General features: G+C 41.9%; 1 protein-coding gene across 2 annotated transcripts; it reads right to left on the reverse strand.

Annotated features, from left to right (window-relative positions):
- Positions 1-273: 273 nt before the first annotated feature.
- Positions 274-14,738, reverse strand: tnfaip3 (TNF alpha induced protein 3). 2 transcript variants are annotated; one of them, XM_023327756.1, is made up of 9 exons: positions 14,364-14,738; positions 11,158-11,579; positions 7,089-7,279; positions 6,850-6,991; positions 6,494-6,664; positions 5,965-6,145; positions 4,891-5,882; positions 4,560-4,771; positions 274-3,737 (listed from the first exon to the last, which is right to left on the reverse strand). In XM_023327756.1, the coding sequence occupies exons 2-9, from the start codon at positions 11,462-11,464 to the stop codon at positions 3,456-3,458; spliced, it is 2,478 nt and encodes an 825-aa protein (XP_023183524.1). In that variant the 5' UTR covers positions 11,465-11,579; positions 14,364-14,738; the 3' UTR covers positions 274-3,455. The 2 variants fall into 2 exon arrangements, with proteins under 2 accessions (XP_023183524.1, XP_023183525.1); XM_023327757.1 differs by lacking the exon at positions 14,364-14,738 and adding an exon at positions 14,065-14,339.
- Positions 14,739-22,868: the final 8,130 nt, after the last annotated feature.

The raw sequence follows: 22,868 nt of genomic DNA on the forward strand, positions 1-22,868 counted from the left end.
TAAATCTACTCCAAGTGTGACTTACTGACATTTCTGTAATAAAATAATTGATCATTCTAATCTAACACTATTTCTTTTATTGAATTTATCAAAACTAAACGCCTGAACAAAAGAGTGTAGGTTTCATTTTTTGATTTGAATTTATGAAATACACTTTTTTAATTATTTAACTAAGCACCTCTACCATGAAAGCATCCACACACACACACACACGCACACACACGCACACACACACACACAATAAACACAGTCAAGAACCACAATAGTCAAGAGTTCTTAGTAAAAATAATTCATATTTTCACAACATATAAATAATTATTGGATCACACAATACAGATATTTTGATATGAATAAATACTTAACAAATAAAACCAGGCTTTTTTTTTCATACAATACCCTATTGTCGAAAGAAACTTCCAAACCATTTGCATGTTTTGTTACACCTTCTGCTCTTAAGCCGATGCTTCCTCTACCGGTGGAATGTCCCTAGACACGTCCTAAATGCCTCAGCAGCTTAGACAAATTATGTGCAATTTATATGATCTCCTCCCAGGCAACTTAAAAAAATAATAAAATAACTGAAAAAAAAAAATAAAAATAACTGTCAGAACCCACCTCCAAAAACATGTTAGGGTGGGTCCTGATGAGCTGACCACTAGTTGGTCTTTAATTGATTAAGGTTCGTCTAGTGGTGATTAAAGCACACAGAGATCTACGCACAGGCCGTCATCATGTGTGGGCTGGCCCGACAGCTTCAGTTACAGTTGAATGAAAAAGGCAGACCGAGAGCCTGGTTGTCATTTCTACACTAAAGCCACAGATGGACATCTACAGAGGAGTGGGCGTTTGGCGGCGGGGGCCGAGGGGAATGACTGCAGCGGCTGATGTCACGTCAGAGTTTTGATAAAAAGGTGTCGCGCTTCAGATTATCTGCATTTCTCACTATTTGAACCAGATAAGACATTCATGGAAAGATTTGGGGACGTTCATGTGAGGTTACACAGAATTGAAGATGTCTATATGTGGCACAGAAGTTAGTCTAGAATAACCCAGGCTGGCCGTTTTAAGGAGGTAACAACAACTGTTTTGATGGCACATGTTTTTTGGATTTTTTTTTTTTCTTTTTAAACCTTTTTGTCTTTTGGCAAAAAAAAAAAGAAAAAGAAAGAAAAAGAAGCAAACAGATATATCAAAATCCATTAAAAACTTCCAAAACCAACAAAAGGAAACAGAAATGTCAGTTTTGCTTGAGTGTATCATCCAGAGACACAGACCTGTGCATTTTTCTGTTTGTGTTGTAAAATGAGGCATCGGGTTGGAAGGTCCTACAATACGGACTAGGTTCCATGCTCACAAAAGCATTTTAAAAAAATGGGAGAGCCGATGTCCCACCCACCCCTATTATGGTCCATAAAATATCAGAACTACTTAAAGGCAAAACTTATCAAGGATCAGCCCCGATAAACGCGCCGTCGTGGAAAAACGGCACGGAAAAACACATTCAGATTAAGGAAACTCGCCGAAGCAGGCGATGGGATTGCTCTTGGAAGTTCAGGAACCGCCGTCGTCGTCCCGACTCGTCCAGCGGGAGCGGACAGAGCAATGCAACTCTTCAGGGATTCATTTACCTACATGTCACCTCAGGCTCGGGTGTACAATCTCACAAGAGCTGTGTGTGCATGTGCAAATGTGTGTATGCGGTGGTTTGAGACGATTAATTATCCAGACCGAGGCGTATTTGTGCGCTCACACCTTCTATCTTTTGTTGGAAACAATCCCCTACTGACAGGACCGGCAATACGACATTCGTGTGCATGATGTGTGTATGCGTGCGTGTGTGTGAATGTTTCTAGGTGCTTAAATTGTAAGTAAACATGGAAACAATGTCCAAGGCAACAGATCTGTGTTGAAGGAGGAGGAAAACTAGAGGAAGGAAAGGAAAAATAGTAAGAAGTTCTGTCTTCGCTGTGTTCCCTGCCTTCTGATCGCTGACAACAGGATGTCGGCTACAATGGGAAAGGCTCGTGTTTCTGTACATGTAGCACCAAAACTAGCAGGGACCTGCCCTGTCTGTCTCGCACCGTTTAAACACATGGTTCGCTTTTACTTTCCGTTTGAAGCTGTTTAACTTACAGAAGTGACGGTAGTTCGTGAGGATTTGCTTGAAAACGAATATTTACTTTTCCACTTGCTGAGCAATGGACGTTCATTGTCAATTTGAGAATTGTAGGCGATTGATCTTTAGGCAAAGAGGGCATAAATGAGATAGGCATGGGCTGGTTTCTGGATATCAAGAGTTATAAACACAAAAGTATTAATTCCATTCGTCCCAAACTCAAAAGGGACATGGCGAAACAAAAGTAAAGATCATAAGTTCATAATAAGTAAGTGCTAAAAATGATTTTTCAGAAGAGACATACATTTTGATCTTTTAGGTAATAAGACAGGGAGTCTTATAAGTCTGGAAATGCAAACATAATTCCATTCTTAGTTTTCCTCTTTTCATACTTATCCAGATTTGAAAATGTCACATCGCTATTAAAGATAGCATCAATTTAGATTTCATAGTAAACAAAATATTTTATCAGCTATAAGAATAATTGCTGCTTATAAATTTTAAATAACAGAAAGTAGATCTGTTCTAAATGTTTGTGTCATTTTGTGTGAAACTGCTGTACTTCAGCTCAGTTATATTGTCCAATTCTCATAGCGGCCCATGCCTAATGAGAGATTTTTAGGAGGGGAAGCTAAGATAAACAAAGTTGACCTCCAGACAGGAGGAGCATTGCATCGGCTCAGCTCGTCTCACTTCTGCTTCCTACTTCCAGAGACTTGTTTGCTGGGCTTTCCCAACTACTGCATCTTTCACTTCAACAGAGCAAAATGCTAGACAGACAGGCAGACGGATACACAGGTGGATTAAGACAGACAGACAGACATGGTAAAAATCCTTGGCTGTGGTCTATAAAGCAATGTCAGATGCTTCTCGTTAAGCCAATATACAATCATTTTGTCCGGCACGGTTCTCTACGTACCTCTAAATACACACTGTACACAAGGGTTAAGTCAGTTGCTCGGACATGGAGCCAAACCTCTGGTCGTGTAAGAGCACACGGCGAATCAGATGATAATAATTGCACAAAGAGGTATTCTGGAGGCCATGTCTACTGCAAAGTAAAAAAAAAAAAAAAGAAAACAAACAAAAAAAAAAACACACACACACACTCACACACCACCCTCCCCCTCCCTCGTACACACACTCTCTCTTCACATTCGACATTGGGGGGAGGAGGTTGATTTTTCAGGCCATAAGGTTACTAGTTAGTCACTAGCTAGTTAGTTAGTTGGTTAGTTAGTATCAGAGGTGCATTGACTGGCATGGGGAGCCCACTGCAGGGCGGTGGCTCTGGCGTGCTACCGATGTGTCGTCGTCGCTGTGGTGTGCTGCGTCGCGGTCAGCCGCGGTAGATCTGTTTGAAGTGGTCGCACTCGTTGCAGTAGCCCTGTTTCTCTTGGTTGGCATAGTGGTCGCAGCCCTGCGTCCGACACCTCTGCTTGGACTTCTCCTTGGGCGCCTGCGCCCTCCTTCCCGCCTCCCGCCCCTGGCCTCGCGTGTGGCACTCGGGGCAGAGGTCCGTGCAGCCCGGGGACACGTTGCTGCAGCCGCTCCGCCGGCACTGGGTCTGGGTCTGGGTCTGGGATTGCTGCGAGGATCTGGGTTTAGCTGCTCTGTCGCGCTTTGGGAACAGGAGGAAGAACGAGGTCGGTTAGAACCTAAGAGATACTACAGTGTCATGTACAAGTATTAAACCATGCATCATTTTTTACACATCACTTCTTGTTGTCTATGTCAAACAATCCCCAGTAAATTATTACGGATGCAACTAGCTATTATTTTAGTAATCAAATATTCAGATTAAAAAATTTGGCACATTCTGTAGATTTTCCATTTCAGCACTTATGCCTTACTTATGCAATATTAGTAATACAATAAAAGATGCAAATAATACATAAATAATTTTTTAAAAATATATGTATATATTTTACTACCTAAAATGCAACTAGGAAGATGCATTTTAGCTCCAGGATACATCTGAAGCTAAAAGAAAATACTATTTTTAGGATTAAAATTATTTTATAAATGGATAGCAAAAGGTGCTTAAAAGGATTTTTTTTTTTTTTTTTTTTAACAGAATTTGAATTAGTTGAAGCTAAAATATGCCACTTGAGGAGTTCAGGCTGGCAGATATTTACAGACAAAGGTGATTTTATTTTAAATTTGTAATGTATAATTTTTTTGTACCATTTTGACTTAATCATTGTTCTGATTATGTTTGCTTTTTAGCAAAATGCCTTTTTTAGTCTGAATACTCTGATTACTAAATTAGTTGACGATTTTTTCAATAATCGTGATAAATTGCTTCAGCTTTGTAGTCAATACATTAATTGTTTTTGCTTTACCGTAACTAACGGGGGAAAACAGCAGCAGTTGCAATAAAAAGATACTAAAAGTAAAAGGTTAATAACAACCAGGTAGGACAGGTGCGGCCGACACGTACCATGACCAGAGGAGGGGAGTGTGGTGTCCGATGTGCAACTTGATTAAGACGTGCACTTTGCTCTTTGACGTAGCACTTGTCACAGTAGCCCTCCAGCATGGTCTTGCCAACCGCGCCGCATCCGGACCCGGACCCCCGACACCGTGTGGCGTTCTGGAAGCCTGTCTCCAAACCGCGCCTGCTCTGGACCGGGGCGGGAGGAGGAGTCAAGCCTGGAACAAATAAAAAACAAAAAAAGATGGCGACCCATGTTAGCAAAACTGTCGCTTTGACAAGACATTTTCCACATTTGAAAAACAATGCAACTGCATCACGTCGAGTCGGGACTTACGGTGGTTTGTCTGATAGTCTACATAGCAAATAGTGCAGAAACCCAATTTCTCCGGAGTCCCAAAGAACTGGCAGCCGGATCTTTTACAGCGCTGGGCCAGAGGAGTCTGCCAGGCTGACGGGTGTGCTGGGGTGAGGGTGAGGCACGGCTGCTCAGTGTCTCTGGCCTGGCTCCAAGCCGAGGCCTCAGTCCTGTGGTTGCCTTGCTGCGACTCCCCCCTCTCCGGAACCTGCTGCCTCTGCATGCAGGGCGGACACAGGCCGTTGAATATCCTGAACACCTCCTGCCGGCACATGCTGCATCGTTCCGTCTCCGCGTCGCAGCCCCCCCACTGGGGCCACCCAGAGCCCTGGGCTGGGTGGGAAACGACAGGCGCCCCGTTGGGCCCCGGTAGTCCTGTGGCAGCAGTTCCGGCCCCGGGGGGCCCGTGGTTCTGCCTGGCGTTGAAGCAGCGCTCGCAAAGGCCGTCGTGCTCCACGCTGAGGGTGAAGAGGCAGCCGGGTGTTTTGCACTTCATGGCGTGAGTTTCACTGTACAGGCTGAGGCTGGGGGCGGTGGGCGGGGCCGAGCGGGGACTCGACAGCACCACGCCCCTCCCGGAGGAAGAGCAAGGCGGACTGCTGCTTCTGGCTCCTCTGGCGCTCACCTCTGTCTCCGCTCCTCCCATCATCCCCAGTCCTCCCTGCACGCCAGCGCCCTTGGTCTGGACCACCCCCTCTATCCTGGCCCCGCCCCCTGTCGTGGCCTGTCGCTTCTCGAAGCATTCGTGACAATGAGGTTGCGTGTCCACGGAGACGTAGAAGGTGCACCGCGGCGTGGCGCAGCGGATCTCGATGAGGGAGAGCTGGGAGACGGAGAAAGGCGGCGGTCGCTGCGGCTGGGCGGCCCAGGCCTGCTCCTTGTCCTCCTGCCAGCGCTGATACTCGTGGTTGACGAGCTGCAGGTAGTCCTCCATCAGGTTCATGTCCTCGGGAAGGTTGCCCTCGTCCAGCCTAGCAGACACACAACATGGCCTCCGTTTAACATCAAACCTTCAATCAGCTCTAAGGACCGGACTTTATGAATCCTACGAACTTCGCAGCTTTCATGATCCACGCGGTTTCGTGGCCCAGGCCGATGACGGGGATCTCTATGAGGTGCAGGTAGTCGTTGAGCAGCCTCTCTTTCTGCGGCTGCTCCTTCTCCATCAGGAAGTGAACCTTCAGCTCCTCAAAGCCCACCCTCTTCGGGTTGATGAGCGGAACGGCTCGGATCTCTGCAAAAACAAAAGACCATTTTATTTTTCTCTTTTACCACCACCAAACATTGCAGGGTTTCCTCTAGGACTTTTTCAAACCACAGTGGTGGGTTGTCTGAAATATAACGTATGATGCCCAAACTATATTAATTAACCACTGCCATCATTCATATAAAGCGTCAACATTAGGGTCGCTTTTACATTCAACGTAGCCATCCTTAGGCTTTTCTCTCCCTCTACTTCAGACTCTGAAGGTGTGGTGGCTTGTATTTTGCCATGGCGGTGTGCCACAATCAATTACATATTATAGGAAACCCTGCACTGGCTGCGTTACATCCATCGGTTTGATTTTATTATTCATCCTACCTGGGCCGCTGTCTTTGACGGTGATGAGGGGTGCGAAGTGCTGGGAGTCATAGCCAAGCACTATCGGGTATTTGTAGCACTCCGTGGGCGGCCAGTGTAGAGGCAGATAAATCCCGCCCACATTCAGAGGGGAGATGGAGGAGCCAGATTTCATACTCCTCACCACCTGGTCTGTTGATGAAAATAAGACAAAAACTATTTAGTCGAACTAATTTTAAAAGTAAGCTGAAGACATACGCCTCTGGTTTCACATTTTCATTCGTCTTACATCAAGAAACCATCAATCAGATTTGCTTTAGCGCAAAAAAAATTAATCTTAAATCCTGGTTTTAGGTTTCAGTCGGAGAGTTGAGTACCTGCGATGACGACTATGGGTCGGCGGAGGATGTTGGAGAGAATGAAGATGTGAATGTCCTCCAGGGAGTCGAACTGGAGCCCATTGCTACTCGAGACCGGAGATGCCATCTTTACAATCTTGTCCCACTCGTCCTCCCAGTTCTAGGACAGTGCAAACACAACCAATCTGGATATAAAAGCCTATCTACTTAAGAAAAGGGAACCCATAGAGCCGTGGTTTTGGGTCTGGTTTTCGTACCATGGTGGTGTATCTGAGCCCGGTCTGGGTGAACTCTTGCGACTGCAGCAGCTCTGCCTGGAAGCGAGCTTTAAACACAGCCGTGTCCGTCTCTTTCAGAACACCGTGGAGAGCTTTCCGGAGCACCAGGTCCGTGTCCTGGACGCCGAGCATGTACTGGGAAGCTGCGTGCAGCAAGCAGTTCCCATCTCCTGCAGACACAAAACACACACACACACAAGCGAGATTAGCCGTTCATTTAGTAAATGGAAATGAAAGTTCTCAGAGTATGCACGCACTCATTCAAATACTGGAGACCGACTGAGGCCTGCGTGCACGCTAATGTGTAACTAAAGTCTGGGGATTTCCAGGCCGCTGGGCCAATCATCACTATCTGGTTTGTAGATTATAACTTCACCCTTATAGGTCTAAAAGTACACACACTCGCACTTCAAATAGGGTTCCATCTATAAAAATACTTGACCTGAAGTTACCTTCTTCTAAAATCTGTGAGTAAATAATTTGCCTTCTGTCCCTCTTCAGTCTGCTCGCCATCTAATGACCAAGAAGTTGCTCAAAAGGAGTGTCTGCATGAGCAACTAAAAATCCTGGAATTTTATTTTGTCTCCTTCTGCACTGCTGGGTCTTTTCCTCATTGTGAAACAGGAGAGGCTGTATTTGTCAATGTGCGCAGCTCTGAAATACCCTGTTGTCACACTAAACACAGGAATTTCCCTGTGCTAACTTCTGCTTTTTTTATACTTGTGTGTGTGCGTGTGTGTGTGTTTGATCCCTCCACTGATCCCAGCTCATCAATGCTACTCAGCAGGTCCTGTACTTTCCACGGAGGCGTGACTTGGACAAGAAGGAATGTTTGGGTTTTTAACTACTGTTATCATCAGCCAATGAGGGCTTGTGATTAATGGGCACTCAGATAAGGTGCGCCCTCACGTGTAATGCAAACACAAGGCATACATGCAGGTCCTGTCATCTGTACGTTTTGCCTGCTTTTCCTGTTAGCTCTCAAATGATTCGCTCTGCATAACTTAGACAACTAAAAAATTATTTTTTTCTTTTTGTATATAAGCCAGTCTGTGTATAAGATTCTTAAAATGACTGTTTGTTTTTGAGCTAGAATAAGATCCATCAGTATTTCAGGGCAAAAAAATATAACCCTCCTATTTCAGACTAGTAAGCTGTTGTTGCATTTCCGTGCTCTTGCATCACTCAACAAAAAAGGAAGAAAAAACCCACACAATGCAGAGTTCTAGGGTGTAAAGAAGAAGAAAAAAAGAGGACATCCTTAACAAAGATGCATCCAGACACAACTTGGCTCAAATGTTCTCAAACTCGAAAAACCTTTTGACCGTGAATCGCGCAAGGATGGCTGGCGACCGAAGATGAAAGGCGTCAATCTATATATAGACGCTTCCTCTGTGGTGAGCTGGGGCACTTCCGGAAAAGACGCCAAGCTCACCCTTATTCTGTTTTCATCCAGGTGGCAGCACTATAAGCGCAGGCCGGCTGCTGGTATCAAAGTAAACCGAGGTTGTAAAAGCAAGTGACAGTTTCGACAACGCTACGCACACTGCTGCTCAGCTGGCTGCAAACGGCTTCTACTTAATCTTATAAAAAGCAAACCGGCCTGAAAACACAACTAGATAAGCATTATCCACCTTTCATGTTAATTGTAACACCTTCACTCATTATTATAGCTAAATATCAATATGTTATATGATTTTTGCAGCATTTAGCCTACGTGGTGTTTTTAAAATAAAAGCGATTAAATCAAGTTACATAGTTTTACATAAAATTTTTAAGTTCTCCAGTTGTTCGAGGAATAGAGTAACGCTGCACATTTTAACTCTCACATACAAGAGATGATAAAGTCAGCTGTTTGGAAATATTTTACATCAAACACACAAAAATTCATAGTGTGAAAACTAAACAACCATTTCAATTAATTGCTCTTATAATAGTACTGCTACATTAAAACTTTTGGCTAACTAACCAGCTATTATTTACTACTTCAAGTGTTGCAGAGTGTCCAAAACTTTAACTAATCCATGCAATAAACACTTGAAATCTACAAATGAATTTCATCAGGTTGTTATTTGAATTTTATCACCTTATGTTAAAATAACAAATAAATATAACAGATCAAACTAAATAATCCACATGTTGTATCTTTTTGCAGCACAATAACACAACATAAGCTTTTTGTTTTATTAAATAAAAGCAATTCAGATTAATGCTAATATGATAACGTTATAAATGGGACACCGTAAGTATAAGGACTCAAGCTTAAACAACACGAGAATCTCATATTTTGACCCGGCACAACTTAACCATGCATGAGCTCCAGGTTTCCGACTACGTTTGAACCAGAGTCAGAACGATGCACATGAAAATCCCCAAATCTGCCCAAATCCTTTAAGATTCACACCAGAAGGAGTGTTAAGAGTGTCGCCTCCGCTGCTGAAGTCAGTTTATTGTAGCTGAACCAATCCTGCGTGAAGGGGACACATGACAGACATGGGATGCTGCTCGGGGAAAAACCCTCGGAATGCGTTCTAGACGTTCAAGAGGAAAGTCACACTGAAATTTAATGAGGTATCGCAGCGCTGGGATGGAAACAGGAAAACGGATATGACTCGGCTACTTGAATTATGCCGGAGTTTGTGATGCTTAATTCTATTTATTTGTACAAAAGAATCCCTGGAGGTTTGAGGTTTTAGTATGTTTTTGACACGAGTTATAGCCTGAGAATACAACAGGATTTTCGGGAGCTAAAATTTATGTACCAGGAGATGCTGGACGTTCTCTGAGGGACTTCTTCCTCCATCACATTTTCTCAGCTGAGGTCCAGTGACTCAGCAACCGTCAGTGAGATCCTTTGTGAATACGGGTGTGTGTGCGCGTGTGTGTCTGTCCTCTGCTCAAAGTCATGTCTAGGTCTTTCAGAGTTAGACTGTCCGGCTCTAACATTCTGCCTCATCAAGCCAGGAAATTCCACTCAGGCTACTTACTGGCAGTCTAAGATAGCCGGGTTCGTCATCAATAGAAAGGGTCTTTCTGAATGAGGAACTATCCCCTGATGAAAGTGGTAGTGACTCATTTGGGTTATTACTTTAAAAATCAACAATGACCCTCTAGGGATAGAGGAACTTAGGAATTTAGGAACCCTAACCTAAAACATTCAGTAACTCAGATTAGATCAGAGTAGGAATTTCTCACATTGGAAAAAAGAAAAAGAAGACATTTTGTTTTCTGCTGGAAACTTAAACCTTTAAGTCAAACTTGTAACGCGGACTGATTTCCACTTCCTGTTTTTGTTGCTACAGGCTGAAGATTTTCTTTAAACGCCGTTCTTTCCCCTCTCTCTCTCTAAAATAGTTCACCTGACGGGCAGGAGATTCGGTTCTGCTTGATCGGCTTCTGATTGAAAAAAAAAAACGTCAAACCTGCGTCAGGCAGGTGCGCGGCGGCGCTTCATCAGATCTACAGGCCTTCACACATGCCTAAACAGAAAAGCAGGGGACAAACCTGCTGGGGCTGCAACTACTGGAAATACTTTGGTCTGAAAGATCACCAGCAGTAAACAACATTGCTGTGGGTGACGCCGGTGAAGTTTCCAGTGCAGAAACTACGATCAGAGGCATCAGGGGCCCTTGTGTGAATGTTTGCCTGCGCCGGGATGTTCCCGAGCTGCAGCGCGCACGTAACAGAAAACATGACTTAGCAGCGGGGCGCAGAAGGCCTCAGTAGAGGCTGCTGGATGAGTCTCTCTGAAAGCGGAACTCGTGCACCTTGATTGTTGTCATTTACAGTAACCCTGCTTGTGAGTAATGACATCTGAGAATTTAAATATCAAAAACCCATTGACTCATAAGCCAACAGCTTCTGCTACAGAAAATGAAACAAAGGCCGCTCACATCCTCAGCGGGGAGTCGCAACAATCGTAGTTGTTACTAAAATTCAGACTTCCACATTTTTGTCAAAGAATAATCCAAACTTCATAAAGCTTCACAGGAAATGACAGACAAACACCAAACATTGTTCCACCTGAGTCGTTTTCATGGTTTCTTACCGTTGGTGCGCAGCGGCACCATCTTCTTCAGTTCCCGACACCAGTTGAGCTTCTTCTCCTGCTCCAAAGAGGCCTGCATGGCCCGGTCCAGGATGGCGGCTTGCACCACCTCTCTGAAGGCCTGGGGGAAGTGGTTCATGGCGATCATCTCCAGGGTGTAGCGGTGCATCCCCCGCAGGTGGTGCATGAGGCCGGCGTTGGCCGCCGGCTTCACCACGTCGTTGGGCACGCGCTGACGGATCTTCACCGCTTTCAGCAGGTTGGACACAAACAGGAATTTGGGGAGGAAGTTCTGGCCCTGCGACATGGCGGACGGGTGGCCGGGAGAGTAGAAGGAGGGGAGGAAGAGGAGCAAGGAGGAGAGGAGCAGGAGGAGGAGGAGGAGGAGACACCCAACTGGCGATGATGGGACAACGTGAAATCTGGGCATAGGAAAAGAAAGAAAAAAAATGGGAGAAAAATTGGTTATTTCACAACGGTAGTAAAGATCAGAGTCTGGTGGGAATTTTTTTGTGGAGATTCCCCTTCCTCGTTAACGGAGACGCAAAACTCATTTTAATTTACAGTTTACTCGGGGAAACCACCCATAACACAGAAACACTTTAGAGTTGAGTAAATGAGGTGCTTTTTTCTGCTTTCAGATGAGATTCTGTTCAGTTAAACTCAATAATAATAATAATAATAATAATAAAAAACACAAAGAGCGTTTTATAGTCTTTTCTTCTAATTCTCCTTTTTGCCTTGAAGGTTTTCTGAGAGTTTCCCCCGTCCCCCAACAGGGTGTCCCACTGTCCCACTGAGCTCAAAGCTTCCCAACAATCAACTGGTGCTTTCCAGATTTCCCCAGGGCGATCCAGTGTTTTCCAGGCTGCTGGGAAGGTCACAAGGCCTCCTGCCTCATCAGCACCTCAGCGACCGTCGGCCTGCGTCAGGGCTTTGATTAAAAATTACCGGGAGTTCAGTAAACACACAATAGGCTCCTCAATGTAGAGGAAAGATAAACCATCTTAGTAATGTATACCAAGATCTATAGTTGCTTTTATTTAAAAAGGGTAAAGTAATAGTAAATAATTTGACATGTTAATTATTAAAGCTAACGCTTTTGGTTGGAAATATCAAATAAGGACACGCCAACTCCTCGAGTTTCCACTTGTAGCTTTTCCTGCTGTTGACTTTCGCTCTTATCGAACAAGTGGTGGCTCTCCCACAGCCATTGTGCAGCAACAGGTGGGGGAGGGGAAACGCAACATTGTTGTTTAAAAGCTTTACTTAAAGTAGAAACAAAAAGCTAAATCAGGGCCTGGCTTGTAACAAAAAAGGGCAACCTTTACTCTTTTCCTTCATGCTTTTTCTGAGTATCTGCTAAAGGTTCACAGTTGAGTAACGTTTCTCGTTTCGACGAAAACAAGAAAAAGTTTACATTTCCAATGGATGGGAAGAATAAAGAAAGGCGTGACAGTCCTTCAGTTTCAACACCACGACTTGGTCCCAGCAACAAGTCGGAGAGGAGAACCACTGCATGAGAAAACTTTGCTCACTCCAGCACCCGCCTCAATAAAAAGATTTTAAACTGTAGAAGTGCTACTGTGGAAATTTTTTGTAGATTTCCATCTGCAAAGATTTTGTTGACGGAAAGTTATTGTTGGTAACGATAACTTTGGTCCGCAGCGGCACCATCGTTTTCAGTTCCCTTGAAAGGCCCTTGATAACGATAACTGACTCAAGCTTGCTGCAAATGTTATGAGGATTATTTATTTGATGTTCATTTTTAATATTTAAATTTAGTGTACTTGTAGTTTTAAAAGTGATAAAAAAGTCAAATCAAGAACAGAAAAGCAAACTTTCTCTAAATGGTCCACGTATGTAAAAATGCAAAGCTGTTTCTCATCTAGTCACTGATTAAACAATTGATAAAATTCTGTATTTTGTCTTTGACGTGTCGAATAATATCTGCTTTAAAGGAACAATTCAGCTAAAATAGGATAAATTCTTAGCTACCAGTTGAGAGGTAGTAGAAAATTAATGTCAACCATTTAGTTTTCACGTCACGACCGCTCATTTAAAGAAGCAAAAATGTTTCCTAGTCATCTATCTGTTTCTTGTAAGCCTGCTGACCGGCAGTGTGCAGCAACAGGTGGGGGAGGGCCATCACCCTATGGTTCCAACAGCCATCAAAATCTCAAATCAGCCACATTTTTCATAGCATCTCAATTAAATGAGTTTAAACTGCATGGATGGTGAGACTGAATAATTTGTGGTTTAGAAACCTAAAATAAACACAACACAGATTTGCGCAACTTTTTCAAACTTTCGTAAACCTTAACACCACAACTGTGTTATAATAACTGATTTTTATTGCTCGCTAGAAAAAGAAAAAGTTACATTTTACTTCTGAAGAGGTGTTGAGCAACACAGGCCTTAAAGAGCTGCTTCAACAAATTAAGGAGAACCTTCAGCTGCCAGTTCACACACAGGAAGTAAAAAGTAATGGTCAGCAAGTGAGCCTCGACTTTCGCTGACTTTTTAACTCCGTCCTCACATCAACAGGCTGACAATGAGTCAGTGGATGCTACTGAAGTTCACAACCACCTGAAGGCTGGGGGAGCCTCCGGTCTCCAACCAAGAGCAGCAGCAGCAGCAGGTACAACAACAGACTAGGCCCTGCTGAAGTCAGTCACTTCCAGGGAGCAGAAACCAAGACAGCTGGCTGTCAGGAGCCGCGCTGGACGCCTGGTGTTACCCAAACAGGCTGACTTTAGGCTGGACACAGCGGCGGACGCTGCGGTTTTAGCATGGCTGGCTACACGCACACATACAAAAAGAAAGACAAAAAAAAAAAAAAGACACAACACAACAACAGGAGACTTTGCTGACGTTAAAGGCTTACGTAATTGCAATGACAACTACCTTTGAGACAATGTAGTGATCAGCGGCGCGTCGGAGCGCGGCTTTAGAGACGACTGCGGCGGCGGCGGCGGTATATTTGTCCGTTTAAACGACCCCGTTATCCGCTCCGAGGGGGGACGTCTTTGTAAACAATGGCTGTCAAAGCCACTGTCGTGAGCAGGCTTTTTCCTCCATGTCCCCAGAAACACGACCAACACGTTACCCAAGGCCCCAAAACATGATGTGTCCGATAAGTCCCAGCCCCTCGGCGGGGAGTGTAGTCCAAGCGGAGAGGCAAACAGGGAGAAGTGTTGTCTTACCTGTGCAATATGTCGGGGGGGTGATAACAAAGCCTCCCGGATGCTCAGGCTAGTCCTCTCTCTGCCACTTCACTCAGCCTCACCGCTGCGGCTCTCGGCGCCATTCAACCCTCTCTTTTCCCTCCACTATAACATCTAAACACGGAGCCCTCGCAGCTCGAAGAAGCCTTTCGAAAGACTGTTCTCGTTCGCTAGCGCTAGTTTTTTAAAAAAGGAAAAACTCCAAGTCAAGGGGATTTCCACACGGGGACTTTCCGTCCACCCATTTTGCTCGCTTTTCTCAACCTTGGCGTGCAGTTCCACCCCATCGTCGCTAGGGGGCCTCCATCTGTCTGACTCAATACTGAAAAGCATATCCCACCTACTGAGCACAAAGGAGCCTTCACTGAATGAAAGAGACAGGTCGCGTCACACTCTATTTCATGAGACAGCCTTAGAAATAAATCATTAACCCCCAAAAAGACCAGCCTCAGCAAATGACTCAGGAATACGAAAGAAAAACCCTGCAGTTCATTAAAAAGCAGGGTTTGACTCGTAGTCTGCTTGTGTGTGTTTTTGAATGAGCATTTAATAGTTTGACTAAGGATTTTGTGATGATGAGGATGATGATGATACAATACTGTTTTGACTGTTTGGAAATTATGCTCAGAGGAATTAAGTCGGACTTTTTGCAGCCATGCAAGACCCAGAGGTGCGGTTATCATTAAAGTCTTTCCTCTTTTTTTTTTCCCCATCAGGTTGTGGGTTACTCAATTATTTAAAGTTTTATGCATATCCAAGTGCAGTTTCCTCTTGCTTTTGTAGTTCACATTGAGCAGCATGAACTACATGTCCTAATATAGTCAATACAAAGCTGCATTAATGTAACACTCAGAGTTTTTATAGTATAAAATATACGTTTTCCAGATATGAATAAGCATAGAAAAGGACATTATAATAGGAAACATATTTATATTTCCAGATTTGTATGTCCTTTTCCATTGTCTAAATGTTGTATCCATCCACCCATCTTTCTTTTTATTCATTCATCCATCAGTTCTTATGTTCATCAGTTATTTTTATAACTCTTTAATCAATCCATACACACTGTTTTCTTTGCTATCCAGCCTATATATTTAAACTCCTGTTGAACTTTTAGATTTATGCTGTCATTTTAAAAATGGGCCAGGACTGGGAGCTTTACTAGTTTAAATGTTGAAAATGTTTTCTTTCTTTTTTTTTTTTTTTTTAGATCCTACTAACATGTAAAAACCAAAAACAAGACTTCCCTACATGTTCAGAAGTGTAAAAACTATACCTTCTGATCTGTCGGTTAAAATTTCTCACACATACGCGACTTTCTAAGAGACACATCCAGCATCCAACCCATCTGAAAGTGCTACATAAGTTAAGTGTGTTAAATCCCACTCACATAAAGGCAGTTTTTGGTTAAGGTGGTTAGCAGAATCTATTATTAATGACATAGATGTCAGTTTGTGGCGGAGCTCACCAACCGTCTCACTGTGGTCTGAAACTGAAGCAGCTACTGTGCTTTTGTTCCAGCTCACATCGGGCTCTCAGATGCCACAGGTGATGTGAATGTTCTATGACACAACAAAAGAAACAGTTCTTTATTATCTCTTTATTCTCTTTTTATAATGTGGGGTATTTAAAATTAAAATTAATTCAGTAAAAGATTAAAAATAAACTTTGGGAATCAGTATTTAATCTGTTGATCTTGGTGGCTGGTGGTGACATTTGAAGGGTGGGCCAGTATATATACAGTACAGACCAAAAGTTTGGACACACCTTTTAATTCAATGAGTTTCCTTTAGTTTCATGACTATTGACATTGTAGATTCACACTGAAGGCATCAAAACTATGAATAACACATGTGGAAATATGCACTAAACAAAAAAGTGTAAAACAACTGAAAATACCCCTTATATTCTAGTTTCTTCAAAGTAGCAACCTTTTGCTGTAATTACTGCTTTGCACACACTCTGCATTTTCTTGATGAGCTTCAAGAGGTCGTCACCTGAAATGGTTTTCACTTCATAGGTGTGCCCTGTCAGGTTAATAAGTGGGATTTCTTGCCTTATAAATAGTCATGAGAATAAAGAAAACCCATTGAATTAGAAGGTGTGTCCAAACTTTTGGTCTGTACTGTATATATATATATATATATATATATATATATATATATATATATATATATATATATATATATATATATATGTCTGTCTGTCAATCATTGTGAGGCGTGACAGACAGTGGCTGAATGGGGCTGTCAGAAGTTAGCTGTCGGAAAGACCCCGGGATTTTCCCCAGGCGGTCTGACGCCAGGTTTGTTGAAAATTTAACAAAATGTGATACATTATTTCTAAAATGTATTTATTTTTAGGTATTTAATTTTAAGCTGTTTATTTTAACAACTTTATTGTATATGTCAGGGAGGGCTTAGCCCTACTAGCCCACTTATACCAGCCGTCCCTGGAAAGTGGTATCTAGTTTTGGCATTAAAAGTAAAAAAAAATCCAACAACATAAAAACAAAAAATAACAGACCAGGTCATACGGCATTGATTTGTAAGAAAATACTTTAAAAACTATATATATATATATATATATATATATATATATATATATATATATATATATATATTTATATATATATATATATATGTATATATTTAAATCTGAGTGTTAATAAATGAGTATTTGCATTGATAATGCTTGATAATGCTGATGTAAATAAAATTAACAACAGATTTCAGAAGAAAAACTGAGCAACGTTCTGTTTAATAAATATTTATCGTGACCAAAAGTGTTAAACTTACCTGTAGCAGCTCAAGCTCAAACCTTGCGTTGCCTCATAATGGGGAACACTGGCTCTTATCCACCTGTTGACTTTGTGTATCCAACCAATGTACCGACTCATTGCTCATTTTCAACTTTCCTTTCTCCTCCCTGTGGAAAGCCTCCTGACTCCCTGAACCAAACAAACACTGGAAAGCACGGCCCTCATGTGGGGAACAGAAACCAATCACCTGACAAGCATTCATAAGGAATGAGCTCACTGACTTACCTTTCAAAGCTCAATTCTCTTTGAGTCACCTTTTATACTATAAAAATAAATAAATAAACAATGATCAGAAATACAAATCCTCTATAGATTTCATTTGAAAAGTTCCACGCTGGGTCACATGCTGCTGAGTCACAGTCTGTGATCAATACAAACTTGTTATGGCAGCAATAAAAGCAGCACATCACAAGTACGTGGAAACCCCCCAGAGGAGACGACTGACCCACTGATCTGCTCCAAATCAGCAGCTGTTGATGTCTGTCGGCTCACTGATGTAGAAAATTTGGAGGAGAGTACAGCAAAATATAGCTGGAACCAGATATTTACACGCGGTGTGTTTAAAAGATGTGAACATTTAGATTTCTGTCTGACATAAGATCAAACTAAAGCTTTCCTGTTTCAGATCAGTCAGGATTATTTCTGTTATTTTTATTTACTAAATGTGTGAACAATGAGTTTTGATAACTTTTTAAGCCTTATTCAAATTCAGAAATGTACATACATTCTTTTTTGACTTTACAGTATTTGTCAGAATTGCTTTCTACAAGTATAAGTTGGGTTAAATGTTTTGGGTGTCTTTTTTTAAATTTAAAGTTTGCTTTAATTTTGCCCCATTCCTCCGGACAGAACTGGTGTAACTGAATCGAGTTTGTCGGGCCGCCTCACTCACACACACCTTTTCAGCTCTGCCCATATCTTGTCTATGGGACTGAGATCAGGCCTTTGTGATGGCCAAATCAAAACATCAAATTGTAACAAATTTTGAGGTTATAACGTCCTCCCTGCCCTGAGATGTTGCTTTGAACTTTCTACATAATGTTCTTTACTTATTATGCCTCTTATTTGGAGATACAGCAAAAGATCCCCATGACATGTTGTTGACCTTTAGTGATCGTTTCACACTACTCCTTTTTGTCCTCCAGCTAGAATGATAGGCATGATGCATGGCCAAACACTTTCATTCTAGTTTATCAGACCACAGGACATTTCTCCAATTACTCAGGTGACTGACTCAGTGCATTTCCAATATGTAATCAGTATTTCTCAGTTACGTTTGGAGTACTGGCTTCTGCCTGTCTGTGTGGCTTTTCAGACCAGGTCTGCACAGATTTCACTATGGGTAATAACACTTTCATACCAGCTTCAGCCAGACCCTTCTTAGAGACCTTTGTCGTCTATTTACACATGACACCAAAACATTTCATATCTAGGTCACAGAACCCGTCTCTTTTCTTAACAGTGCGATGGCTCATTGCTCCCCTACTGTTTATACTTGCACATTGTTTGAACAGATCAACATGGCACCTTCAGGCACCCGCAAATTGTACAAAAGGATAAGCCAGACTTGTTGAGGTCAACTTTTCTCTTCCTGATGTCTTGGCTGCTTAAGTTTCTCATTATGTCACACAAGGAAGACGTTGTGAGACGTTTCCTTAAAATACAGCCAAAGCCATTTTACCTAAGTGTTGAGAATTAACCAAGAAGCTTACAAAGTCATAACGTCATCATCTGGGATTTCTTGAATTGCTTACAGGTACACAAAATTCACATTTTCCTCATATAAGCACTTTCACGGTCTACAAAGATGTTCCAAATTAGCTGGCTATAAATGTTGAGGGTGAATACTCAACACCTATCTCTACGCAAAATACCAACAAAACACCAGTCAGTACAATAATATCTTGGACAGTTCTTACTGCAAGAAATAATGTTTTGATTATTACTTTTAAACAGTCTTCTGGTAACCTCACTAGACACTAACCAGTTATCAAAAATGTAATACCAAAGCTTGAAAAGGTTTTGATTTCAAAAATAAAAACAAAATCATACTGTTTTGATTATTTAAAGTTCTTTAAAAAGATGCCAGATAATGTTTCATTTAGCTATAAAGCAAGACAGTGCTGCCTCTCCACCAGCTCTTGCTGCACACTGCCAGTCAGAGGGATGAACTTTACCCGGACTTAAAAGACTGTATTTTTACCCCACATTTTTCAAGTAGCTTATGTATATACATTTACATTTATATACATGTATGTACATTTACATGAATGCATCCATGCATGTATCAAAATCACTGTAGAAATGTTATCGCTCTATGAAAACTGGACCTATCAATATGTATTGGAGAAGGAATATGTTTTGAAACAACAACAACACTGAAAAATATACTTCCAAATAAAGCATTACATAAATGTGAGATAAAAACAAATACCTTAAAATCAAAATGACGTTCCCTTAAGGCAGAAAAACACAAGCTCAGCTATTTACACGGTTGTCAATGTTTCTTAGCAAGTTGCAGAATGTAGCTAGCAACAAGGTGTTTGTATTATTCTACTCTAATTGGTCAATCCTGTCCGGTTGGTTAGAGCTAATTTAAACAGGCTAGGATCATGTTACAAACCTGGCTTAAATTAAGACTTCTCAATACATTTTCAGTAGAGCTTAATATGTAGAAGAAGTTGACCCACTTTTACTATTCTAAGCTATTCTAAACCAGCTTTTGCTTGTTACTAATAGTTAGCGATAACTGGACAATAACTTCAATCATCCATCAAAACTAGTTTTGGAACAGTTAAAGTAGACTAACATTCTACTGGTAGGTTGGTTTCATGGCAGGAAACCAACCAAATCAATAAAACTACTAGTTTGTTATTGGACCAGAGAAAACTGGTCAAATAATGTTCCACAATTCAAACATGTGCATCCGAGTCTAGTCTTTAAAAAATCACTGCAGTAGTGTAGTGCACACTCATTCCACACCCAAAAAAGAGCGGATCAAATGCCTCACTGAAAGTCCAAAATGAATACAACATTCGTGCCAATAATGAGTGTATGTAAACTTCTACCTGGAATTGTATGCATTGCTAATTTACTTAAAAGCGTTGGAGCGATTGCTCTTCAACTCTTAGCACTGTTTGCCATCTTTTAGACTCAGAATTCATCGGCTAAAGTTGCTCATCAGCTTCTCATCAATGGATCATTCACCTGATTCGGATGTGTTGACATCTGAAGTTTGCAGGACAGTGAAACAATCACATCTAAAGACTTTCACATAACACATAACCATTTGGGGCTTTCTTTAAGCTGTGTGATTGAGCAAGCCAGTATTTTATACCTGATAACAAAGGAAACACTGGTTGTTCCCCATGACAAAAGCTTTAACCGAAAATGTACCACTGAGGTTGTTTCCGAGAGGCATCGGACTTGAGTGCTGCAAAATTTCTATAAGTCTGTGGTGAAGAGCACAATCTTTAAAAGTCAAATGTTGGAGTAAAAGCACCAGAGCCAGTGACCCAATTGTCTGAACCTACTTGGGAAATGTTGATCTTGTCTGAGGGACTCCTCTAGTTCCCGAAATTCACTCAGTGGTACAATGGAAAATATCGTTAAATGAGCTGCTCAACAAAATGGGCAAAACCATCTTCTGCTGTGCAAATTATTCTTGAACCACCAGTGGAGAGCCTTCAGATAGAAACTTATTTAACTTTACTGCCCAAGACCTGGCAGAGGAGGTTTTGAATGCCCACATCAATATGTTTCATACCATGACCTTCTCTGGCAGGACAATATTCTCCTTTGGGATGAGGATTCAAGACATTTCTGTACATTATCCAAAAATTACTTCTGTAAGAATTTAAATACTCTAAATAGGAAAAAAGTGTGACTCTGCCCCAATTTCCTGTCTGACTGTAGAGTTTTTGCACGTCTTTGTTTGCAACACTCTTAGAATACTGCATGCTCTTGTTCTTTTATGGGCTTTACAGTAAGTGCCCCATATTGAACACATCCTCCTACAGCGTTTCATGTTCCTCTTTCTTTAAAGACAAACATGATTAACATACATTTAGCTGTTTTTTACTGAACAATGCCACATGTTAGAGTAAAACTTCCTCATTGATTTAAAAAGGAACTGTGGAAACTAGAATTAAGACCATAAAGATGCTGGTAATCCATTTGTCTGTCGGCTGGTAATCCAAACAATTTACCTTAATCTATATAAACCTCCTAATAGATATGTACACTTTGTGTAGAATTATCAGTCAAGTGGATATTTTCACAATTTTTAGGCAGATTTCTGAACTCCAAGCTGGATAAACTTGACTACATAATGGACTTAAGAGTAGCAAGTGATGTGCATCTGTGTAATAAGTGAAGGTGGGACCTAAGTAGGTCAACACCCTAAATCTAGATGTTCATAATTATTAGGCAGCTTTTTTTCCTTTATGCAAAATGGGTCAAAAAAAGAAATGTAACTCACTCTGGAAAGTCAAAAAGTACCACAAGTCTCACAGAGAGATGCAGAACTCTTGAAATTGCTAAGATATTGGGGTGTGATTGCAGACCCAACAAACATTTTGTAGCAATTAGTCAACAGGGTCACTGGAAAAGTGATGGTGGTGGTGGGGGATGCAAATTAAAGGTCAAGGATTTGAGAAGAACCTAGTGTGAAGCTAAAATGGACTCATTATCTTCCAGTTCTGTCATTTTCCATAACCTACAACCTACGTGGAGGATCTAGAAAATGTTCATCACTCAGAGACATGACATGAGTTGAAGTGTCTCAATTGGTTCAAGAAATAACTGATGACAGATTTTTTCAAAGTTTTTATGGATGAAATGAGAGAGACTCTTGGTGGACCAGATGGATGGCCCTGTGGCTGGCTCAGTAATGGGGCAGGGCTCTACTTTAAGTCAGCAAGGTGGAGGTGGGGTAGTGGTATGGGCTGGTGGAGCTAAAAATGAAGATCAACAAAGAATTAACTCCAAAACATACTACTAGGTTTTAGAAAATGCTTCCTTCAAGAATTGGTGCAGGAAGAAGTTTTTATGATTTCTATACAGCACAATGCTCCATCACATGCATCCTGGTGCTCCTCTGTGGGGCTAATCAGTAGCGTCATTAAAGCGGGAAAAACTTATGCTATGGCCCCCTTTCTCAGCTGAACTGAACCTCACTTTTAACTTTCTTAAACATTCACGCTTGCAGTTTATGAACATTTTGGATGAACCAAGAGCGCTGTATTTGGTGATTCATAAAAAATAATCCTAAAAAATAAGACTTGCCTAATAATTGTGTGCACAGCGTATATAAGCCTTCTGGAGTCATAGGTCTCTTGTGTTCTGACAGTGTGGCCAGTCCCTCAGAGTGACTTCTGAACCCAGATCGTTCCATCAGAGCCCCAAAAGCCTCGGGGCCCCGTCCCGATATGAGGTGGCAGAAGAAGTGGGGAGAACCCTGGGGAGAACTGTGATGAAGAACATCTAGTGTTCTTCTGGCTCCTCATCTCACTGGAAAGCACCTCAGAGGCAGATCGAAACCAACCTCCACAAAGACGATGCTTGAGACAGATTGGGGTGTGTGTGTGTGTGTGTGTGTGTATGTGAGAGAGGAGGGGGTTAAAGTTGACATCACTTTACTATTGATTGCCTTCCAAATAAAT

Source organism: Xiphophorus maculatus, chromosome 22 (assembly GCF_002775205.1).
Source record: "Xiphophorus maculatus strain JP 163 A chromosome 22, X_maculatus-5.0-male, whole genome shotgun sequence".
NCBI lineage: Eukaryota > Metazoa > Chordata > Actinopteri > Cyprinodontiformes > Poeciliidae > Xiphophorus > Xiphophorus maculatus.